Raw genomic sequence first — 18,636 nt, 5'->3', positions numbered from 1 at the left:
AAACTTCTTCCTCATCAATAATTCGGTCTAACTCAGTAAGATCAACAGCTGATCTATGAAAGGACTGAAGATCAAGAGTGAAGTTACGCTGTTCCACAGATCCCAACAATTTGCTGAAAAAATCCCAGACCACCTCAATCTTATCCTTCTGATTAGTGAACACCATGTCCTCTTTCTTCAAACTGGCAATAAAGTTTTTCTTATTCCTGTATCTGGCATGGTGCTGGAAATAAGCAGTATTGGCATCCCCCTCTTTGAGCCATCTCAGACCAGATCGCAGCCTTGCTCTGGTTCTCTCAAAGGAAGACAAACCTAAAATATGATGCTTAAGCTGTCTCCGAAGCCAAATTTCAAGAGAGGACAGCAATCTTGAATCCTGGGCAGATATGCAGGCCTTTCTTGTTCAACAATTTATAGCATTTAGTTCATGTGTCTACTTTACTGACTAGCTATTATCATATTTGGGCTTATCTACTGAATGATACTTGGTTTACTCATTGGATTCCCATATATCAAAATTAACTAAACTTACAACACTAAATATTTTACAACGACCGCTAGATCATGCAAGCCTCGAAAAGGTTGAAGGGCGACTAGAGTATTATTTTTCAGGGATAAACGTGGAAAGATGACCCACTGAAGCTGCCATGAAGCTAATGGAGAATGGCGACTAGAATATTATTTTTCTTTGTTTAAATTCTTACTCCCTCCAATCTAGAATATGCTTGGTTTGAGCAATTGCGCACACACAGCAAATATCTGTTGAGGATTGTTTTAGTTAGAACTAGGATCTCTGTTATTCATTGTTGTGCTGTTGTAATAAGACTTGTCTTGTTTGGATATCTGCTTGAAAACCAATCATATGTAATCTCATTTAAACACGATTTAGCTATGTGATATATAGATATTGTAGCAATACATATGTATCCTCCCAAGATCAGACTTTAGCCTACATTGATTTTGAGAAGCTTGAAGACAAAACATTAGATGGCAAGGAATTGTGTGTTGATTTCCAGTGGTCCAACGGAATAGCGGTGTGTATCCACAATGTTGGCTGGTAGAAATGGTCAGAAGCTAACAGCTTCAATGGTAGAGTACCAGGGCAAGTGGGTGATAAGAGAGGCCCCTGAATGCATGCACTGTTTAGATATTTAGTTCTCATCTGTTGTGTCGTTGGTCATTCTCTTTCATCTGCTGATGTTGCTTGCTATCGTGTTCTATTTACCTTTACATGGCAGGGTTCTGCTGGAATGGGGATGCTAGAGACACAACCTACCAATGTTCTCTTAGTTGGTTATATATGTTATATAGAAACCATATCAACTACAATCACTTAAAGTGTGTTTAATTTTTTAGAGACAAAATTTTATTTCCTTCATTTTATTACATTTTAGTCTCTAAATTGATAAATATTTATTTTAGTTTCCATATATTTGATAATTTAAAGACTAAAATAGAATATAATGGAAGGACTACAAATTTGTCCATAGAAACTAAACAACCTCTTAGGTTTTATTTAAGTACTCTAGTATTATCCACAATCCACATGCGTTGAGCTAGATTGGGGTGTAAATTAGTTTAAGTTACACCCCAATCCACTTCAATACATGTGGATTGAGATCAATCCTATAGTACCAAAACTAGACCTTAATAGTATAGAGTTACATGTAAACCTTGTTTTGAGTTGAGCTGATGATCGGCTCCAGTATTGCGAACCTACGTTGCTTTCCCTCTCTTTGAAGAGCTGTCAACTGAGGATTCCATCAGCTGAACAATCTGAAAAGGCAATGACAGCAACGCATCTGCGCTTCAAAAATCTGTTAGGGCTTGTTTGGGAGGAAATTAGAGAGGATTGAAGGCTTAATTGGAACCCTCCAATTCCCTTCCTAGCAACCAAGCCCTTGTGGTAGTACATTACCAAGGTAACCCCGTACTACACGAATAATCCAACATGAATAACTTCACTCAATTACATCAAGCCAAGTAAACAGTCAACGACATCAGCTAAATCACTTCTACGAGATACAAAAAAACTCATTCTGGTGCCGTACATGCTCTATCTCAGCAATAAATCGCCGACTGGACCAGATAGCATCAGGAAAGATCGTACAGATCAGCGTGCTCCAAACTTGTTGGATGCGCTGCTGTCACATCTTGAAGTGCGGCAACAGCTCGAACTGGATACAGTCTTAAAGCAAAGAGCACCGGCACTGCCCTGCCTAGTTTCTTCACACTAAGCCGCTGTTTTAGATGATTTTGTTCCTGATGTCTTCTAGCTTCTTCAGGATTTCACCCGGAGTTCTGTCCAGCTCATCAGCAATCTTCCTCTGCATATCAGCTGGGAGGGAGGGATACTGCTCGCAGAGATCACCATCTATCACATCCTGTAACAGACAAACACATCAGTAACAGCATGTTTCAAACTGCATGTGCAGTTCAGCTGTAACAACGAACAAACAAACATATAAAATTGTGAATGAGCAGCAGCCCACGTCAGCATGGTTTTCATAAACTCGAACTTAAATATATTATGCATAGCCTGACAATATCTAATGAATTTGTAGTACATCATTAATCACAAACTAAGCACATTAATGCCATGCCAGAGGGGCTCATGAAACTTCATCAAGTTACTCGATACGACATAGGAGTTTGTACCAAGTCCAGTGGATATGAATTTTCCATTTGGTAATTTATGGTGCTATTCTTTGTGTGAATTGTGGGCACCATTCATTATTCATGCAGTAAATTCCTGTGGTTTTTCAAGGTTAGACTGCTACAAAGTCAAGAGGACAACTAATTTTTACTGCAAGGCGAGCACAAAAATGCTAAATCAGTCTTTTCTCATGCTAACATAATGTGCACTTGGTGACATTGTAGAATATTAGAATCAGAGTATTATATATCGCCTGGTTAACAAATCCAATTCAAGGAACATTTTACCTTCACTGGAAAATAGGCAGATCTGTAAGCCATGTGATCTCTTCCACACAATGGTGGATGCTCCTGACGCAGATGCATCTCCAAGTGAGAGAAGAAATCAACATCTTCCCTGGAGGTAAATGCAAGCAGTGCTCCCACACTGCCCATCACAGTCCCATAAATAAGACATTCACCTCCACCAGGAATCAAAGAGGCCTTCTGCAAACACGTTACAACATCACCCACATGAAACTGCACAATCTCCTCAACTTTGTTAGGGGCACCATTTAACTTCCCTTGCTCCCACTTAATCTTGCCTCCAGTTGGGTCTTCTTCAATCTCATCTGAGATATCCTGAGGAAGACGAGCAAAATATATATTCCCAAACTTATCTGCTCCAGCCATAGTGTCAAAATCTATGTGTTGTGCTGTTGTAAGCCACCTGGGAACACTGTCATCAGCAAATATATAGAGTTGGTTTTCATCTCGTCTGTACTTGCAATAGTGAAATGACTGCAAAAGAAAATGGCACCAAACAGAAAGTATCAGAAATAAAGGAAGGAAGCCAAGGTAAGGATCTCAGTCAATCAACAATAGAGGTAATTGTACAACAAAATATCAACACAAAAACAAATACATGTCCGGTATTCTACATGATTCAAGTATGGCAGACAATCCGCTTCAAACTCTCACACTAGTAAAGAACATACCCAGTGCCAGAGGCTCCCACACAAGTGGGGTCTAGGGAAAGGATAGACTGAGGCAACTATAACATGCTGTCAAACTTAGAATGCACATCCATGTGAAAAAACTGACAATCGAGGGAATTCAAGAGAACTGAACGAAGATTGAGAGCATACCTCTTGCATATCGCCAACATAGATTCTATCACGGTAGGTATGAATAGATACTAATGTCCTCGGAAAAAGCTTGTTTTCACATTTTCTGAGCAATTTTCTTTTACCCAGATCATATAGTCTGAGCACTGAACCAACACCTGCAAGTAATCGCCCCTGGAATTGGCACAATGCAAGAGGTACTTCCTCCACCTGTGTCTTGTGTAGAAGTTCAAGTGACCTCCCTTCATCCACAAACTTATATACGTGGATGAATCCACCAGCAAGGGTCCTCCTTGGCCAGAACTGCAAACCCTTGGCAGTGCCAATAGCCAGTAGAGTTCCATGCTCCTTATCATGGAAATTCACAGTGCAGATACTGACAGCAGCCTCATTGTCCTGCAATTCCAGCAGACAGGTTGTGTCCCTACTCCTTGGATCCAAGATCCTAATGCAGGAAACCCACCTCTCAGATTCAGCTTTTGGATAACCATATTGTTCATCAGGAAATGTGTTGCCCTCCTCGGCACCATCTTGACCATCACCATTCTCCATAGGATCGCCATTATTCGCATTTCCATTCTCCGCTGCACCAGAAGCATCAAGGCACTCTTTCTTAGCAGCTTCTCGCTCTTCTGCGCTGAATGCACCTTTGTCACTCTCAATGACAGCAATGTATTTTTTCTTTGGTAGAATCACAAACTTCCTTGGGGTGTACCGCAGAGGGATTGCCGTCTCATTGAAAGTCTCTCCCAGGCGTTCAATGGTGAAAATACGTAAGGCATCTCCCGCAACAGCAACTACACCTTCTGAACACTGATCAGAAGAAAATGATGCTGCAGATTCGAGTGTATCACAGGACAGTGGTGTCAAGAGAAAATGGCCTTGATGTATGTAACCCAGCCAAGGACGGCTGGACAGGCAGAGCATTGCTTGCCTGTGGCTAACTATACAAGGGAACAGCTTTGGAGGTCTCAGGCCTAGGAATCGAGAACGTGTGTCAGATAGCTGACCCGTAACCATGTCGACGTTGGTACGGAAAAGAACACCATTCTGCAAACCAGCATTGAGGAAAAGGTTGGCTGGATAATCTGCACCATCCTCACCACCAACTGATGCCTGGACCTCCAAGAATAGGAGTGACTCTGGTGCCGATGATACACTCTGGACGCTTAGAGGCTGCAGGCAATCATCAGGATCCAATGAGAGGATACGAATGGTGTTATCATAGGATCCTACGGCAAGAAATCTGGACCTTTGCCTCCCCTCAGGGACCGGTGCAATGGCCAGGCACGCAACATCACCAGACATGTCCTGCTTCTCTACCTCCATGAGCTGACCAGTCATATCCATCTCAAAATAGATGAGCTCTCCACCACTAAGAGCAATTACCACCTGGAGACGGTTTGATCCAACCTTCGTAATAGTTTTCTTTCCAGGCGTCCTCCACTCATTGACACGGCCATCTTCCCTGATGTGCCTGATGCCATTTGGATGGACCTGCATTAGAGAGTCCTCACCAAGGAGCGTGACTGCAAGGGAGTGAGTCGTGTCCAGGAACTGGCTGTCGCTGACTTCTTCAATAGTCTCACCAATAGAGAGCACAAGCGTGACATTAGTAAAGGACACTACAATGTAAGCATCAAACATGTCATTGATGTTCTTCTTGACAGTCCACACAGCAATAGGCTCAGCAGGCAGCATTGATCGGGCCATCTCACTGATGGCAAGGCCAGGCCTCAGGATGCGCAACGTGGAGCGTGGACCACGGCCACAGGCAGTGAACAACTGGGGTGTTTCCTCATCGAATAAATTCGCGACACGCATGTCCATGACTGGCATGAGGCTCTCAATCTCATCTATGCGCATGAGGTTCTTCAGTGCCCTTGGCTGAAAGAAAACTGGCTGGAATCCCTCCTCTGTCTCCATCAGTGTTGCAGAAGATGACTCAACATCGGCTTCTCTACCAATATCACGGAACTGGTAAAGTGCATGGTTGCCAAACTCAGAAGCAGCAAAGAGGAAACCGGAGCGCAGCACACAGACAGCCGATGTCACTGGTATGGTGTCAAAGTACTTGATCCTGAGCTCACTAACAGCATCCCCATTATGATCGAGGTCAACCTTGAATATGTCACCATACTCAGTCTGTAGCAGGAAGAAGAACATACTCTTTTGTTTGTGTGTGGCGGCTGCGACAATGAGGACGCCACGCTCAGCAGGGAGGTCAGCACGGCGTGGAATAACAGCACGAATCTCTGGGTGGCCCTGGTTCCGGTACAGCACGAAGTTATCACAGCACACGAGAACACCGCTGGGACCGTCACCACCACCCGGTACAGTCACGAGAAGATTGGCACCATTATCAATCGGCTCAGAGACCTTGCGGGAGACATGGTTGAGCCCCAGGTCAAGCTCGTAGAAGGTGAGGAGCTTCTGCGCCTGGTTGGCGGCCTGCCCCGTGGGGTCGCGGTCAGACTCGGCGTACTCGAGCTCGATGGCGGCGAAGACGGGGTTGTCGAACCCACAGTCGAGCGCGGCGAGGGCGAAGGTGAGAGTGTTGGACTTGTGCGCCTCGAGCGGGGACGAGATGGTGAGGCGCGCGGCGGCGTCGCGATTGAGGACGTAGACGAGCTTCTGCTTCTCGAGCGCGGCGATGCAGAGCGCGCGGCCCTTTGGGTCGACGGCGAGGAGCTGGCCGGGGACGATACGGCGGCAGCCCGACTTGCCAAAGGTCTCCTGGTGGACCTTGTCGAGGCGGTTGCGGTCGGGGGAGTACTCGAGGATGACGAGGCGGCCCGAGTCGGAGCCGACGACGAGGTAATCCTTGTTGGCGCCGGTGAGGCGGAACTGCGCGAGCGAGCGGATGGCGCCGAAGACGTCGACGGAGAGGAGCGTGCGGAGGCGGCCCGTCTCCGGGTCCGGGCGGAGGAGGTCGAGCGTGCTGCCCCGGGCCACGGCGATCTCTTGCGTGGAGCCGGACCCGGAGGCGGCGGACTTCTTCGAGTCCCGCCCGCTGAAGCTGCCGATGACGGCGCACACCGCGCCCGTCGCGCGCTGTAGCGTCAGGCTGTAGAGGTACATGGCTTCTGCGGCGAGGCCCCCGCCTCCTCCGGCGACTCGGCGGCGGGTCGAGGGACGGGGGTGAGGGGAGAGAGATCTAGGGTTTTAGAACGGGCGGGCGGAGCTCGAACAGTGGGAAACTCTGCGGCTTATCAAATCGGACGGAGGCAGGGCCCGACCGAACCGGGCCTTGCCAATTGCCATATGCCACCAAGTTGCGACTTGGCCATTTGGACCGAACCGACCGAACTAATTTGTTTGTTTGTGTTTTGAATTTTAAGATGCTGTCATAAACAACTGAAAGTTAGTCATACAGTCTCTCTGTCTTAAAATAGTACTCTCTCTGGTATCCTATTAGTTATCATTTAGAATAACGACACAATCTTCTAAATATAACTTTGATCGATGTTATTTGATAAAATACAAATAAACTCTTGATACATTTATATTTTTATAAAAGTATTTGTTAAGGTAAATCAGTGTATATAAACATTAAGTTCCAAAATTAAATAATAAAATAATTATTTGTAATAAAAAAATTTATAAGTTTAACTCAAACTTTATTCAATTTAAAGTATCGTACCCAAACTTTCGCTCTGGATTTTTATGTCCAAATATGAATATGATGAATATAGATAATTATAAACCTAGATATCTATATACAATACATATATTAATTATTGTATGAATCTATTAAAAATGTAAAACATAATTTAATTTAAAATAAAGGGAGTAATATATATTTAATACTTAATCTATATTTGATTCCTACAAAGTGTTTTAAAGTCCGTGAGCAACTCACTTTTAACTTGACTGTAAGGCTATTCTTAATGGATAGTATCATATCCATTAATAAGATGTTACGTGTGTTTTTTTTTTGCTAAAGTGGCAAGGCCTTTAATAGAAAGGAGGAAAGAGAAGTATCTTAAGTAAGATGTTGCTTCTGCACTTTTAGATTATAGCACAAAAAATAATGTTTTGATCCATTCTTATAGACACAACATCAAACCAACTAACTAGTATAAACACATAAGTATGATACTATACATTATAGAGAGTATATCTTTCTAGCAGTACATACTTTTCACCATATGTGATATTTTTGGAGATTTGTTACACCACACGTGCATCACCTTATAACACTTGCTCTTATGCTGCTTAAAAATACTCGTCTCCAAGCAAGTCTTATGATAACATGTTCAAACGACCTAAGAAAGTTTCAGATATTAGACTTACGATTTTCATCAAAAGTTCGATAGTTGCCAACCAAAATAGTTCAAAAATCTTTGACCTTGAAATACTCGGTAATAGACTTGCTCAAACGTCGATCGTGTTGGGTTCGAATCGTGGGTCGTTTGGCACGACCCGCGTCTAGCCGGTGCATAGTGTCGAGTCGGGTTGGTCTATGCCTCCTTGTTGAACGCGCCGAGTCGGGTTTTTTCGGGCTAAAATGGGTTTTGGATAAAAAAATAGGATCTGTATCCGACCCGTAGATTATTACGGGTCAAAAACTAAGGTACATACCTAGGGTCATTCTTGAATTTTTAGGGGTCCAGCGTGAAATCCCATATAGAGGCCCCATCCACACATATATATACATATATAATTATACATATATTATTGAATATTCAATTTATAAAAATTATTATGTATTGTTTTGAAGTTTATAAGATAACAATTCTAAAATATAGCAAAAACACTTATTTTTTATTTGATATCATTAAAAATATCTTCTAACATTTTGTGATACAAAATCATCGCTTATAGCATAGAGATCAATCTCATCCAACAATTTATCCAAACCATTTAACCATTCTTGAGTCATTTGTTGACCTTAAATAGTTTACAAAAATATTTCAATTTTAAAGAGCTTATCTCCGCCGATGCAACCATCATGTGTATAGTAAATAATACTTCCTCTTTATCAAAATTGAATTCATTTTGCTTCTTTAGTGGATTCATCATCATCTAGTTTAATATATGAAAGGGAAATAGGGTCAAACCTTTTCCTAAATGATTTTGGTGGTTGAATTGACCAACACAAACAATTAGACTAACTAGTTTGCTCTAGAATGTAAGTTCTACAGGTGCCAAAGGTTCAACACAAACCAATAAAAAGTCCAAGAAAGGGTTCAAATAAAAAGAGCAAAAGACAACCAAAGGCAGCCCTAGTCTGGCGCACCGGACTGTCCGGTGTGCCACCGGACAGTGTCCGGTGCACCAGGGAGATCAACTCCAAACTTGCCACCTTCGAGAATTCTGGGAGCCACTCCGCTATAATTCACCGGACTGTCCGGTGTGCCAAGCGGAGCAACGGCTACTACGCCAACGGTCGTCTGCAAAAGTCTACAGTGAACAATGAACAGTGCAACTGCGCGCGCAGAAGTCAGAGCAGGCGCCAGAAGGCGCACCGGACAGTGAACAGTGGCTGTCCGGTGCACCACCGGACTGTCAGGTGGCCCAGATGTCAGAAGCTCCAACGGTCGGAACCCAACGGTTGGGTGACGTGGCTGGCGCACCGGACTGTCCGGTGCGCCCTTCGACAGCAGCCTTCCCCAACGACCACTTTGGTGGTTGGGGCTATAAATACCCCCAACCACCAACACTTCAAGGCATCCAAGTTTTCAGCCAACACAATCAATACAAGACCTAGTGCATTCAATACAAGACACAAATAGAGTGAATCAAAATCTCTCCAAGTCTCAATTCCACTCAAAGCAATAGTGACTAGAAGAGATAGTTTTGTCGTGTTCTTTTGAACTCTTGCGCTTGGATCGCTTTTCTTCTTCCCCATTTCTTGTTCCCAAGATCATTGTAATCAAAGCAAGAGACACCAATTGTGTGGTAGTCCTTGTGGGGACTAAGTGTCCCATTTGATTGAGAAGAGAAGCTCACTCGGTCTAAGTGACCGTTTGAGAGAGGGAAAGGGTTGAAAGAGACCCGGTCTTTGTGACCACCTCAACGGGGAGTAGGTTTGCAAGAACCGAACCTTGGTAAAACAAATCACCGTGTCATCCGATCTTATTTGCTTGTGATTTGTTTTCACCCTCTCTTTCGGACTCGATTATACTTCTAACGCTAACTCCGGCTTGTAGTTGTGCTTAAACTCTATAAATTTCAGATTTGCCTATTCACCCCCCCTCTAGACGACTTTCAATTGGTATCGGAGCCCGGTACTTCATTAGAGCCTAACCGCTCGAAGTTATGTCGGGAGCTCACACCAAGAAGGAGATGGTGACCGGCGAGAAGCCCGCCACAAGCCACGGGAAGGCTCCATCGGGGGAGTCCGGCAACAAGAGAGAGGAATCACCTCCCCGCGTCAAGTCGCACCGGAGTAGCTGAAAGTCGCCTAGAGGGGGGGTGAATAGGGCGAAACTGAAATTTACAAATACAAACACAACTACAAGTCGGGTTAGCGTTAGAAATATAAACGAGTCCGCGAGAGAGGGTGCAAAACAAATCGCAAGCAAATAATGAAGTGAGACACGTGGATTTGTTTTACCGAGGTTCGGTTCTTTCAAACCTACTCCCCGTTGAGGAGGCCACAAAGGTCGGGTCTCTTTCAACCCTTCCCTCTCTCAAACGGTCCCTCGGACCGAGTGAGCTTCTCTTCTCAAATCAAAGCCGGGAACAAAACTTCCCCGCAAGGGCCACCACACGATTGGTGCCTCTTGCCTTGATTACAATGGAGTTTTGATCACAAGAACAAGTGAGAAAGAAAAGATGCAATCCAAGCGCAAGAGCTCAAAAGAACACGACAAATCTCTCTCGCTAAACACTAAAGCCTTTTGTGGAATTGGAGAGGATTTGATCTTTTTGGTGTGTCTAGAATTGAATGCTAGAGCTCTTGTAGTAGTTGGGAAGTGGAAAACTTGGATGCAATGAATGGTGGGGTGGTTGGGGTATTTATAGCCCCAACCACCAAAAGTGGCCGTTGGGAGGCTGTCTGTTCGATGGCGCACCGGACAGTCCGGTGCCCCCGCCACGTCATCACTGCCGTTGGATTCTAACCGTTGGAGCTTCTGACTTGTGGGCCCGCCTGGATGTCCGGTGCACACCGGACATCTACTGTTCCTTGTCCGGTGCGCCAGTATGGGCGCGCCTGACTTCTGTGCGCGCTGCGCGCGCATTAATTGCGCCGCAGGTAGCCGTTGGCGCGGAGATAGCCGTTGCTCCGGAGTTGCACCGGACAGTCCGGTGCACACCGGACATGTCCGGTGAATTATAGCGGACTAGCCGTTGGAGATTTCCGAAGCTGGCGAGTTCCTGAGGCCGCTCCTCCTTGGGGCACCGGACACTGTCCGGTGTACACCGGACAGTCCGGTGAATTATAGCGCGAGTGCCTCTGGAAATTCCCGAAGGTGGCGAGTTTGCGTTGGAGTCCTCTGGTGCACCGGACATGTCCTGTGGTGCACCGGACACTGTCCGGTGGCACACCGGACTGTCCGGTGCGCCAGACCAGAGGTGCCTTCGGTTGGCCCTTTGCTCCTTTGTTGAATCCAAAATTGGTCTTTTGATTGGCTTGTTGTGAACCTTTGACACCTGTATAACTTATACACTAGAGCAAACTAGTTAGTCCAAAGATTTGTGTTGGGCAATTCAACCACCAAAATTATATAGGAACTAGGTGTAAGCCTAATTCCCTTTCAATCTCCCCCTTTTTGGTGATTGATGCCAACACAAACCAAAGCAAATATAGAAGTGCATAATTGAACTAGTTTGTAGAATGTAAGTGTAAAGGTTGCTTGGAATTGAGCCAATATAACTACTTACAAGATATGCATGGATTGTTTCTTACTTATAACATTTTGGACCACGTTTGCACCACACGTTTTGTTTTTGCAAACTCTTTTGTAAATCCTTTTCAAAGTTCTTTTGCAAATAGTCAAAGGTAAATGAATAAGATTTTGCAAAGCATTTTTAAGATTTGAAATTTTCTCCCCCTGTTTCAAATGCTTTTCCTTTGACTAAACAAAACTTTCCCTAAATGAAATCCTCCTCTTAGTGTTCAAGAGGGTTTTGATAATTTTTGAAATACTACTTTCTCCCCCTTTTGAACATAATAGGAAAACCAATTGATAATATTCTGGAAAGCAAAGTTTTTGAAATTGAAATTGGTGGTGGTGCGGTCCTTTTGCTTTGGGCTCTTATTTTCTCCCCCTTTGGCATGAATCGCCAAAAACGGAATCGTTAGAGCCCTTGAAATACTTTCTTCCCCTTTGGTCATAAATAAATAAGTTAAGATTATACCAAAGACGAAGTCCGGTCCTTTTGCTTTGGGCTCTTACTCTCTCCCCCAAAGACAAAGTCCTTTTCTTTGATGCTCATGCTTTTCTCCCCCAAGAATGGAGAGTTGCTTGGAGTGATGGTGAAGTATGAGTTACGTAGTGGAAGCCTTTGTCTTCGCCGAAGACTCCAATTCCCTTTCAATACACCTATGACTTGGTTTGAAATAGACTTGAAAACACATTAGTCATAGCATATGAAGAGATATGATCAAAGGTACATAAATGAGCTATGTGTGCAATCTAGCAAAAGAAGTTGCGGGAATCAAGAATATTGAGCTCATGCCTAAGTTTGGTAAAAGATTGTTCATCAAGAGGCTTGGTAAAGATATCGGCTAATTGATTTTTAGTGTTAATGTAAGAAATCTCGATATCTCCCTTTTGTTGGTGATCCCTAAGAAAATGATACCGAATGGCTATGTGCTTAGTGCGGCTATGCTCGACGGGATTGTCGGCCATTTTGATTGCACTCTCATTATCACATAGCAAAGGGACTTTGGTTAATTTGTAACCGTAGTCCCGCAGGGTTTGCCTCATCCAAAGTAGTTGCGCGCAACAATGACCTGCGGCAATGTACTCGGCTTCGGCGGTGGAAAGAGCGACCGAATTTTGCTTCTTTGAAGCCCAAGACACCAAGGATCTCCCCAAGAACTGGCAAGTCCCCGATGTGCTCTTCCTATTGATTTTGCACCCCGCCCAATCGGCATCCGAATAACCAATCAAATCAAATGTGGATCCCCGAGGGTACCAAAGCCCAAACTTAGGAGTATAAGCCAAATATCTCAAGATTCGTTTTACGGCCGTAAGGTGGGATTCCTTAGGGTCGGATTGGAATCTTGCACACAGGCAAACGGAAAGCATAATGTCCGGTCGAGATGCACATAGATAGAGTAATGAACCAATCATCGACCGGTATACCTTTTGATCCACGGACTTACCTCCCGTGTCGAGGTCGAGATGCCCATTAGTTCCCATGGGTGTCTTGATGGGTTTGGCATCCTTCATTCCAAACTTGCTTAGAATATCTTGAGTGTACTTTGTTTGGCTTAGGAAGGTGCCCTCTTGGAGTTGCTTCACTTGAAATCCCAAGAAATACTTCAACTCCCCCATCATAGACATCTCGAACTTTTGTGTCATGATCCTACTAAACTCTTCACAAGTAGATTCGTTAGTAGACCCAAATATAATATCATCAACATAGATTTGGCATACAAACAAATCATTCTCAAGTGTTTTGGTAAAGAGCGTAGGATCGGCCTTTCCGACTTTGAAGCCATTAGCAATAAGGAAATCTCTAAGGCATTCATACCATGCTCTTGGGGCTTGCTTGAGCCCATAAAGCGCCTTAGAGAGCTTATAGACATGGTTAGGGTACTCACTGTCCTCAAAGCCGGGAGGTTGCTCAACATAGACCTCTTCCTTGATTGGTCCATTGAGGAAGGCACTTTTCACGTCCATTTGATAAAGCTTAAAGCCATGGTAAGTAGCATAGGCCAATAATATGCGAATTGACTCAAGCCTAGCTACGGGTGCATAGGTTTCACCGAAATCCAAACCTTCGACTTGGGAGTATCCCTTGGCCACAAGTCGAGCTTTGTTCCTTGTCACCACACCATGCTCATCTTGCTTGTTGCGGAAGACCCATTTGGTTCCTACAACATTTTGGTTAGGACGTGGAACTAAATGCCATACCTCATTCCTAGTGAAGTTGTTGAGCTCCTCTTGCATCGCCACCACCCAATCCGAATCTTGGAGTGCTTCCTCTACCCTGTGTGGCTCAATAGAGGAAACAAAAGAGTAATGCTCACAAAAATGTGCAACACGAGATCTAGTGGTTACCCCCTTATGAATGTCGCCGAGGATGGTGTCGACGGGGTGATCTCGTTGGATTGCTTGGTGGACTCTTGGGTGTGGCGGCCTTTGCTCTTCATCCTCCTTGTCTTGATCATTTGCATCTCCCCCTTGATCTATGCCGTTATCTTGAGGTGGCTCATTTGATTGATCTTCTTCTTCATCAACTTGAGCCTCTTCCTCATTTTGAGTTGGTGGAGATGCTTGCATGGAGGAGGATGGTTGATCTTGTGCAATTGGAGGCTCTTCGGATTCCTTAGGACACACATCCCCAATGGACATGTTCCTTAGCGCGATGCACGGAGCCTCTTCAATACCTATCTCATCAAGATCAACTTGCTCTACTTGAGAGCCGTTAGTTTCGTCAAACACAACGTTACATGAGACTTCAACTAGTCCAGTAGACTTGTTAAAGACCCTATATGCCCTTGTGTTTGAGTCATAACCAAGTAAAAAGCCTTCTACAGTCTTAGGAGCAAATTTAGATTTTCTACCTCTCTTAACAAGAATAAAACATTTGCTACCAAAGACTCTAAAATATGAAATATTGGGCTTTTTACCGGTTAGGAGTTCGTATGATGTCTTCTTGAGGATTCGGTGTAGATATAACCGGTTGATGGCGTAGCAAGCGGTGTTGACCGCCTCGGCCCAAAACCGATCCGAAGTCTTGTACTCATCAAGCATGGTCCTTGCCATGTCCAATAGAGTTCTATTCTTCCTCTCCACTACACCATTTTGTTGTGGCGTGTAGGGAGAAGAGAACTCATGCTTAATGCCCTCCTCCTCAAGGAAGCTTTCAATTTGAGAGTTCTTGAACTCCGTCCCGTTATCGCTTCTTATTTTCTTGATTCTTAAGGCGAACTCATTTTGAGCCCGTCTCAAGAATCCCTTTAAGGTCTCTTGGGTTTGAGATTTTTCCTGCAAAAAGAATACCCAAGTGAAGCGAGAATAATCATCCACAATAACTAGACAGTACTTACTCCCGCCGATGCTTATGTAAGCAATCGGGCCGAATAGGTCCATGTGTAGGAGCTCCAGTGGCCTGTCGGTCGTCATGATGTTCTTGTGTGGATGATGGGCTCCAACTTGCTTTCCTGCCTGACATGTGCTACAAATCCTGTCTTTCTCAAAATGAACATTTGTTAGTCCTAAAATGTGTTCTCCCTTTAGAAGCTTATGAAGATTCTTCATCCCAACATGGGCTAGTCGGCGGTGCCAGAGCCAACCCATATTAGTCTTAGCAATTAAGCATGTGTCGAGTTCAGCTCTATCAAAATCTACTAAGTATAGCTGACCCTCTAACACACCCTTAAATGCTATTGAATCGTCACTTCTTCTAAAGACAGTGACACCTATATCAGTGAATAGACAGTTGTAGCCCATTTTGCATAATTGAGATACAGAAAGCAAATTGTAGTCTAATGAATCTACAAGAAAAACATTGGAAATAGAATGGTCAGGAGATATAGCTATTTTACCAAGACCTTTGACCAAACCTTGATTTCCATCCCCGAATGTGATAGCTCGTTGGGGATCTTGGTTTTTCTCATAGGAGGAGAACATTTTCTTCTCTCCTGTCATGTGGTTTGTGCACCCGCTGTCTAGTATCCAACTTGAGCCCCCGGATGCATAAACCTACAAAACAAGTTTAGTTTTTGACTTTAGGTACCCAAATGGTTTTGGGTCCTTTGGCATTAGACACAAGAACTTTGGGTACCCAAACACAAGTCTTTGACCCCTTGTGCTTGCCCCCAACATATTTGGCAACTACCTTGCCGGATTTGTTAGTTAAAACATAAGATGCATCAAAAGTTTTAAATGAAATGTTATGCTCATTTGATGCACTAGGAGTTTTCTTCTTAGGTAACTTAGCACGGGTTGGTTGCCTAGAGCTAGATGTCTCACCCTTATACATGAAAGCATAATTAGGGCCAGAGTGAGACTTCCTAGAATGAATTCTCCTAATTTTGCTTTCAGGATAACCGGCAGGGTACAAAATGTAACCCTCGTTATCCTGAGGCATGGGAGCCTTGCCCTTAACAAAATTTGACAATCTTTTAGGAGGGGCACTAAGTTTGACATTGTCTCCCTTTTGGAAGCCAATGCCATCTTTGATGCCAGGGCGTCTCCCATTATAGAGCATACTTCTAGCAAATTTAAATTTTTTATTTTCTAAGTTATGCTCGGCAATTTTAGCATCTAATTTTGCTATATGATCATTTTGTTGTTTAATTAAAGTCATATGATCATGAATAGCATCAATGTTAACATCTCTACATCTAGTACAACTAGTGACATGCTCAATGGTAGATGTAGATGGTTTGCAAGAATTAAGTTCAACAATCTTAGCATGTAGAATATCATTTTTATCTCTAAGATCGGAAATTGTAACTTTGCAAACATCAAAATCTTTAGCCTTAGCAATCAAATTTTCATTTTCTAATTTAAGACTAGCAAGAGAAATGTTCAATTCTTCAATCCTAGCAAGCAAATCATCATTGTTATCTCTAGGGTTGGGAATTGAAACATTGCAAACATGAGAATCAACCTTAGCTAACAAATTAGCATTTTCATTTCTAAGGTTGTCTATTGTTTCATGGCAAGTGCTTAGCTCACTAGATAATTTTTGACATTTCTCAATTTCTAGAGCATAAGCATTTTTAACCTTAACATGCTTCTTATTTTCTTTAATAAGGAAGTCCTCTTGGGTATCCAAGAGATCATCCTTTTCATGAATGGCACTAATCAATTCATTAAGTTTCTCTTTTTGTTGCATGTTGAGGTTGGCAAAAAGAGAGCGCAAGTTATCTTCCTCATCACTAGCATTATCATCACTAGAGGATTCATACTTAGTGGAGGATTTAGATTTAACCTTCCTTTTGCCGTCCTTTGCCATGAGACACTTGTGGCCGACGTTTGGGAAGAGGAGTCCCTTGGTGACGGCGATGTTGGCGGCGTCCTCGTCGTCGAAGGAGTCGCTTGAGCTTTCGTCGGAGTCCCACTCCCGACAAACATGGGCATCACCGCCCTTCTTCTTGTAGTACCTCTTCTTCTCTTTTCTTCTCCCTTTCTTGTTGTCGCCCCTGTCACTATCACTTGATAATGGACATTTAGCTATAAAGTGACCGGGCTTACCACATTTGTAGCAAACCTTCTTGGAGCGGGACTTGTAGTCTTTCCCTCTCCTTTGCTTGAGGATTTGGCGGAAGCTCTTGATGACGAGCGCCATTTCCTCATTGTCGAGCTTGGAGGCGTCTATTGGTTGTCGGTTTGATGTAGACTCCTCCTTCTTTTCCTCCGTCGCCTTGAATGCGACGGGTTGAGCTTCGGATGTGGTTGGTTCGTCAAGCTCGTTGATCTTCCTCGAGCCTTCGATCATGCACTCAAAACTTACAAAATTCCCGATAACTTCCTCGGGGGTCATTTTAGTATATCTAGGATTACCACGAATTAATTGTACTTGAGTGGGGTTAAGGAAAATGAGAGATCTTAGAATAACCTTAACCATCTCGTGGTCATCCCACTTCTTGCTCCCGAGGTTGCGCACTTGGTTCACCAAGGTCTTGAGCCGGTTGTACATGTGTTGTGGCTCTTCCCCTTTGTGAAGCCGGAACCGACCGAGCTCCCCCTCGATCGTTTCCCGCTTGGTGATCTTTGTGAGCTCATCTCCCTCGTGCGCGGTTTTGAGCACATCCCAAACTTCCTTAGCGCTCTTCAACCCTTGAACTTTGTTATACTCCTCTCTACTTAAAGAGGCGAGGAGTATTGTTGTCGCTTGAGAGTTGAAGTGCTCGATTTGGGCCACCTCATCCTCATCATAGTCTTCATCCCCTACAGACGGTACCTGTGCACCAAACTCAACAACATCCCATATACTTTTGTGGAGCGAGGTTAGATGAAATCGCATTAAATCGCTCCACCTAGCGTAATCTTCACCATCAAAAGTTGGTGGTTTGCCTAATGGGACGGAAAGTAAAGGTGTATGTTTTGAAATGCGAGGGTAGCGTAGGGGAATCTTACTATACTTCTTACGCTCTTGGCGTTTAGAAGTGACGGACGCCGCGTCGGAGCCGGAGGTGGATGTTGATGAAGTGTCAGTCTCGTAGTAGACCACTTTCCTCATCCTCTTGTGCTTGTCCCCACTCCGATGCGGCTTGTGAGAAGAAGATTTCTCCTTCTTCTCTTTGTGGTGAGAAGAAGATTTCTTCTCCTTCCCTTTGTTGGAGGAGCTCTTCTTCTTTTCCTTCCTTTTGGTGCGGGACTCTTCCGATGAAGTGCTCCCGTGGCTTGTAGTGGGCTTTTCGCCGGTCTCCCTCTCCTTCTTGGCGTGATCTCCCGACATCACTTCGAGCGGTTAGGCTCTAATGAAGCACCGGGCTCTGATACCAATTGAAAGTCGCCTAGAGGGGGGGGGGGTGAATAGGGCGAAACTGAAATTTACAAATACAAACACAACTACAAGTCGGGTTAGCGTTAGAAATATAAACGAGTCCGCGAGAGAGGGTGCAAAACAAATCGCAAGCAAATAATGAAGTGAGACACGTGGATTTGTTTTACCGAGGTTCGGTTCTTTCAAACCTACTCCCCGTTGAGGAGGCCACAAAGGCCGGGTCTCTTTCAACCCTTCCCTCTCTCAAACGGTCCCTCGGACCGAGTGAGCTTCTCTTCTCAAATCAAAG

General features: G+C 44.2%; 1 protein-coding gene across 1 annotated transcript; it reads right to left on the bottom strand.

The window, feature by feature from the left end:
• Positions 1–1,788: 1,788 nt before the first annotated feature.
• On the bottom strand, positions 1,789–6,933 carry LOC100272422 (uncharacterized). The gene is made up of 3 exons (NM_001359615.1): positions 3,783–6,933; positions 2,944–3,435; positions 1,789–2,384 (listed from the first exon to the last, which is right to left on the bottom strand). The coding sequence occupies exons 1-3, from the start codon at positions 6,840–6,842 to the stop codon at positions 2,247–2,249; spliced, it is 3,690 nt and encodes a 1,229-aa protein (NP_001346544.1). The 5' UTR covers positions 6,843–6,933; the 3' UTR covers positions 1,789–2,246.
• Between the last annotated feature and the right edge of the window lie 11,703 nt (positions 6,934–18,636).

The sequence above is a fragment of the Zea mays genome, chromosome 5 (genome assembly GCF_902167145.1).
Source record: "Zea mays cultivar B73 chromosome 5, Zm-B73-REFERENCE-NAM-5.0, whole genome shotgun sequence".
Lineage (NCBI taxonomy): Eukaryota > Viridiplantae > Streptophyta > Magnoliopsida > Poales > Poaceae > Zea > Zea mays.
The sequence above is the reverse complement of the archived record's forward strand: the minus strand, read 5'-3'. Positions and strand labels throughout refer to the sequence as shown.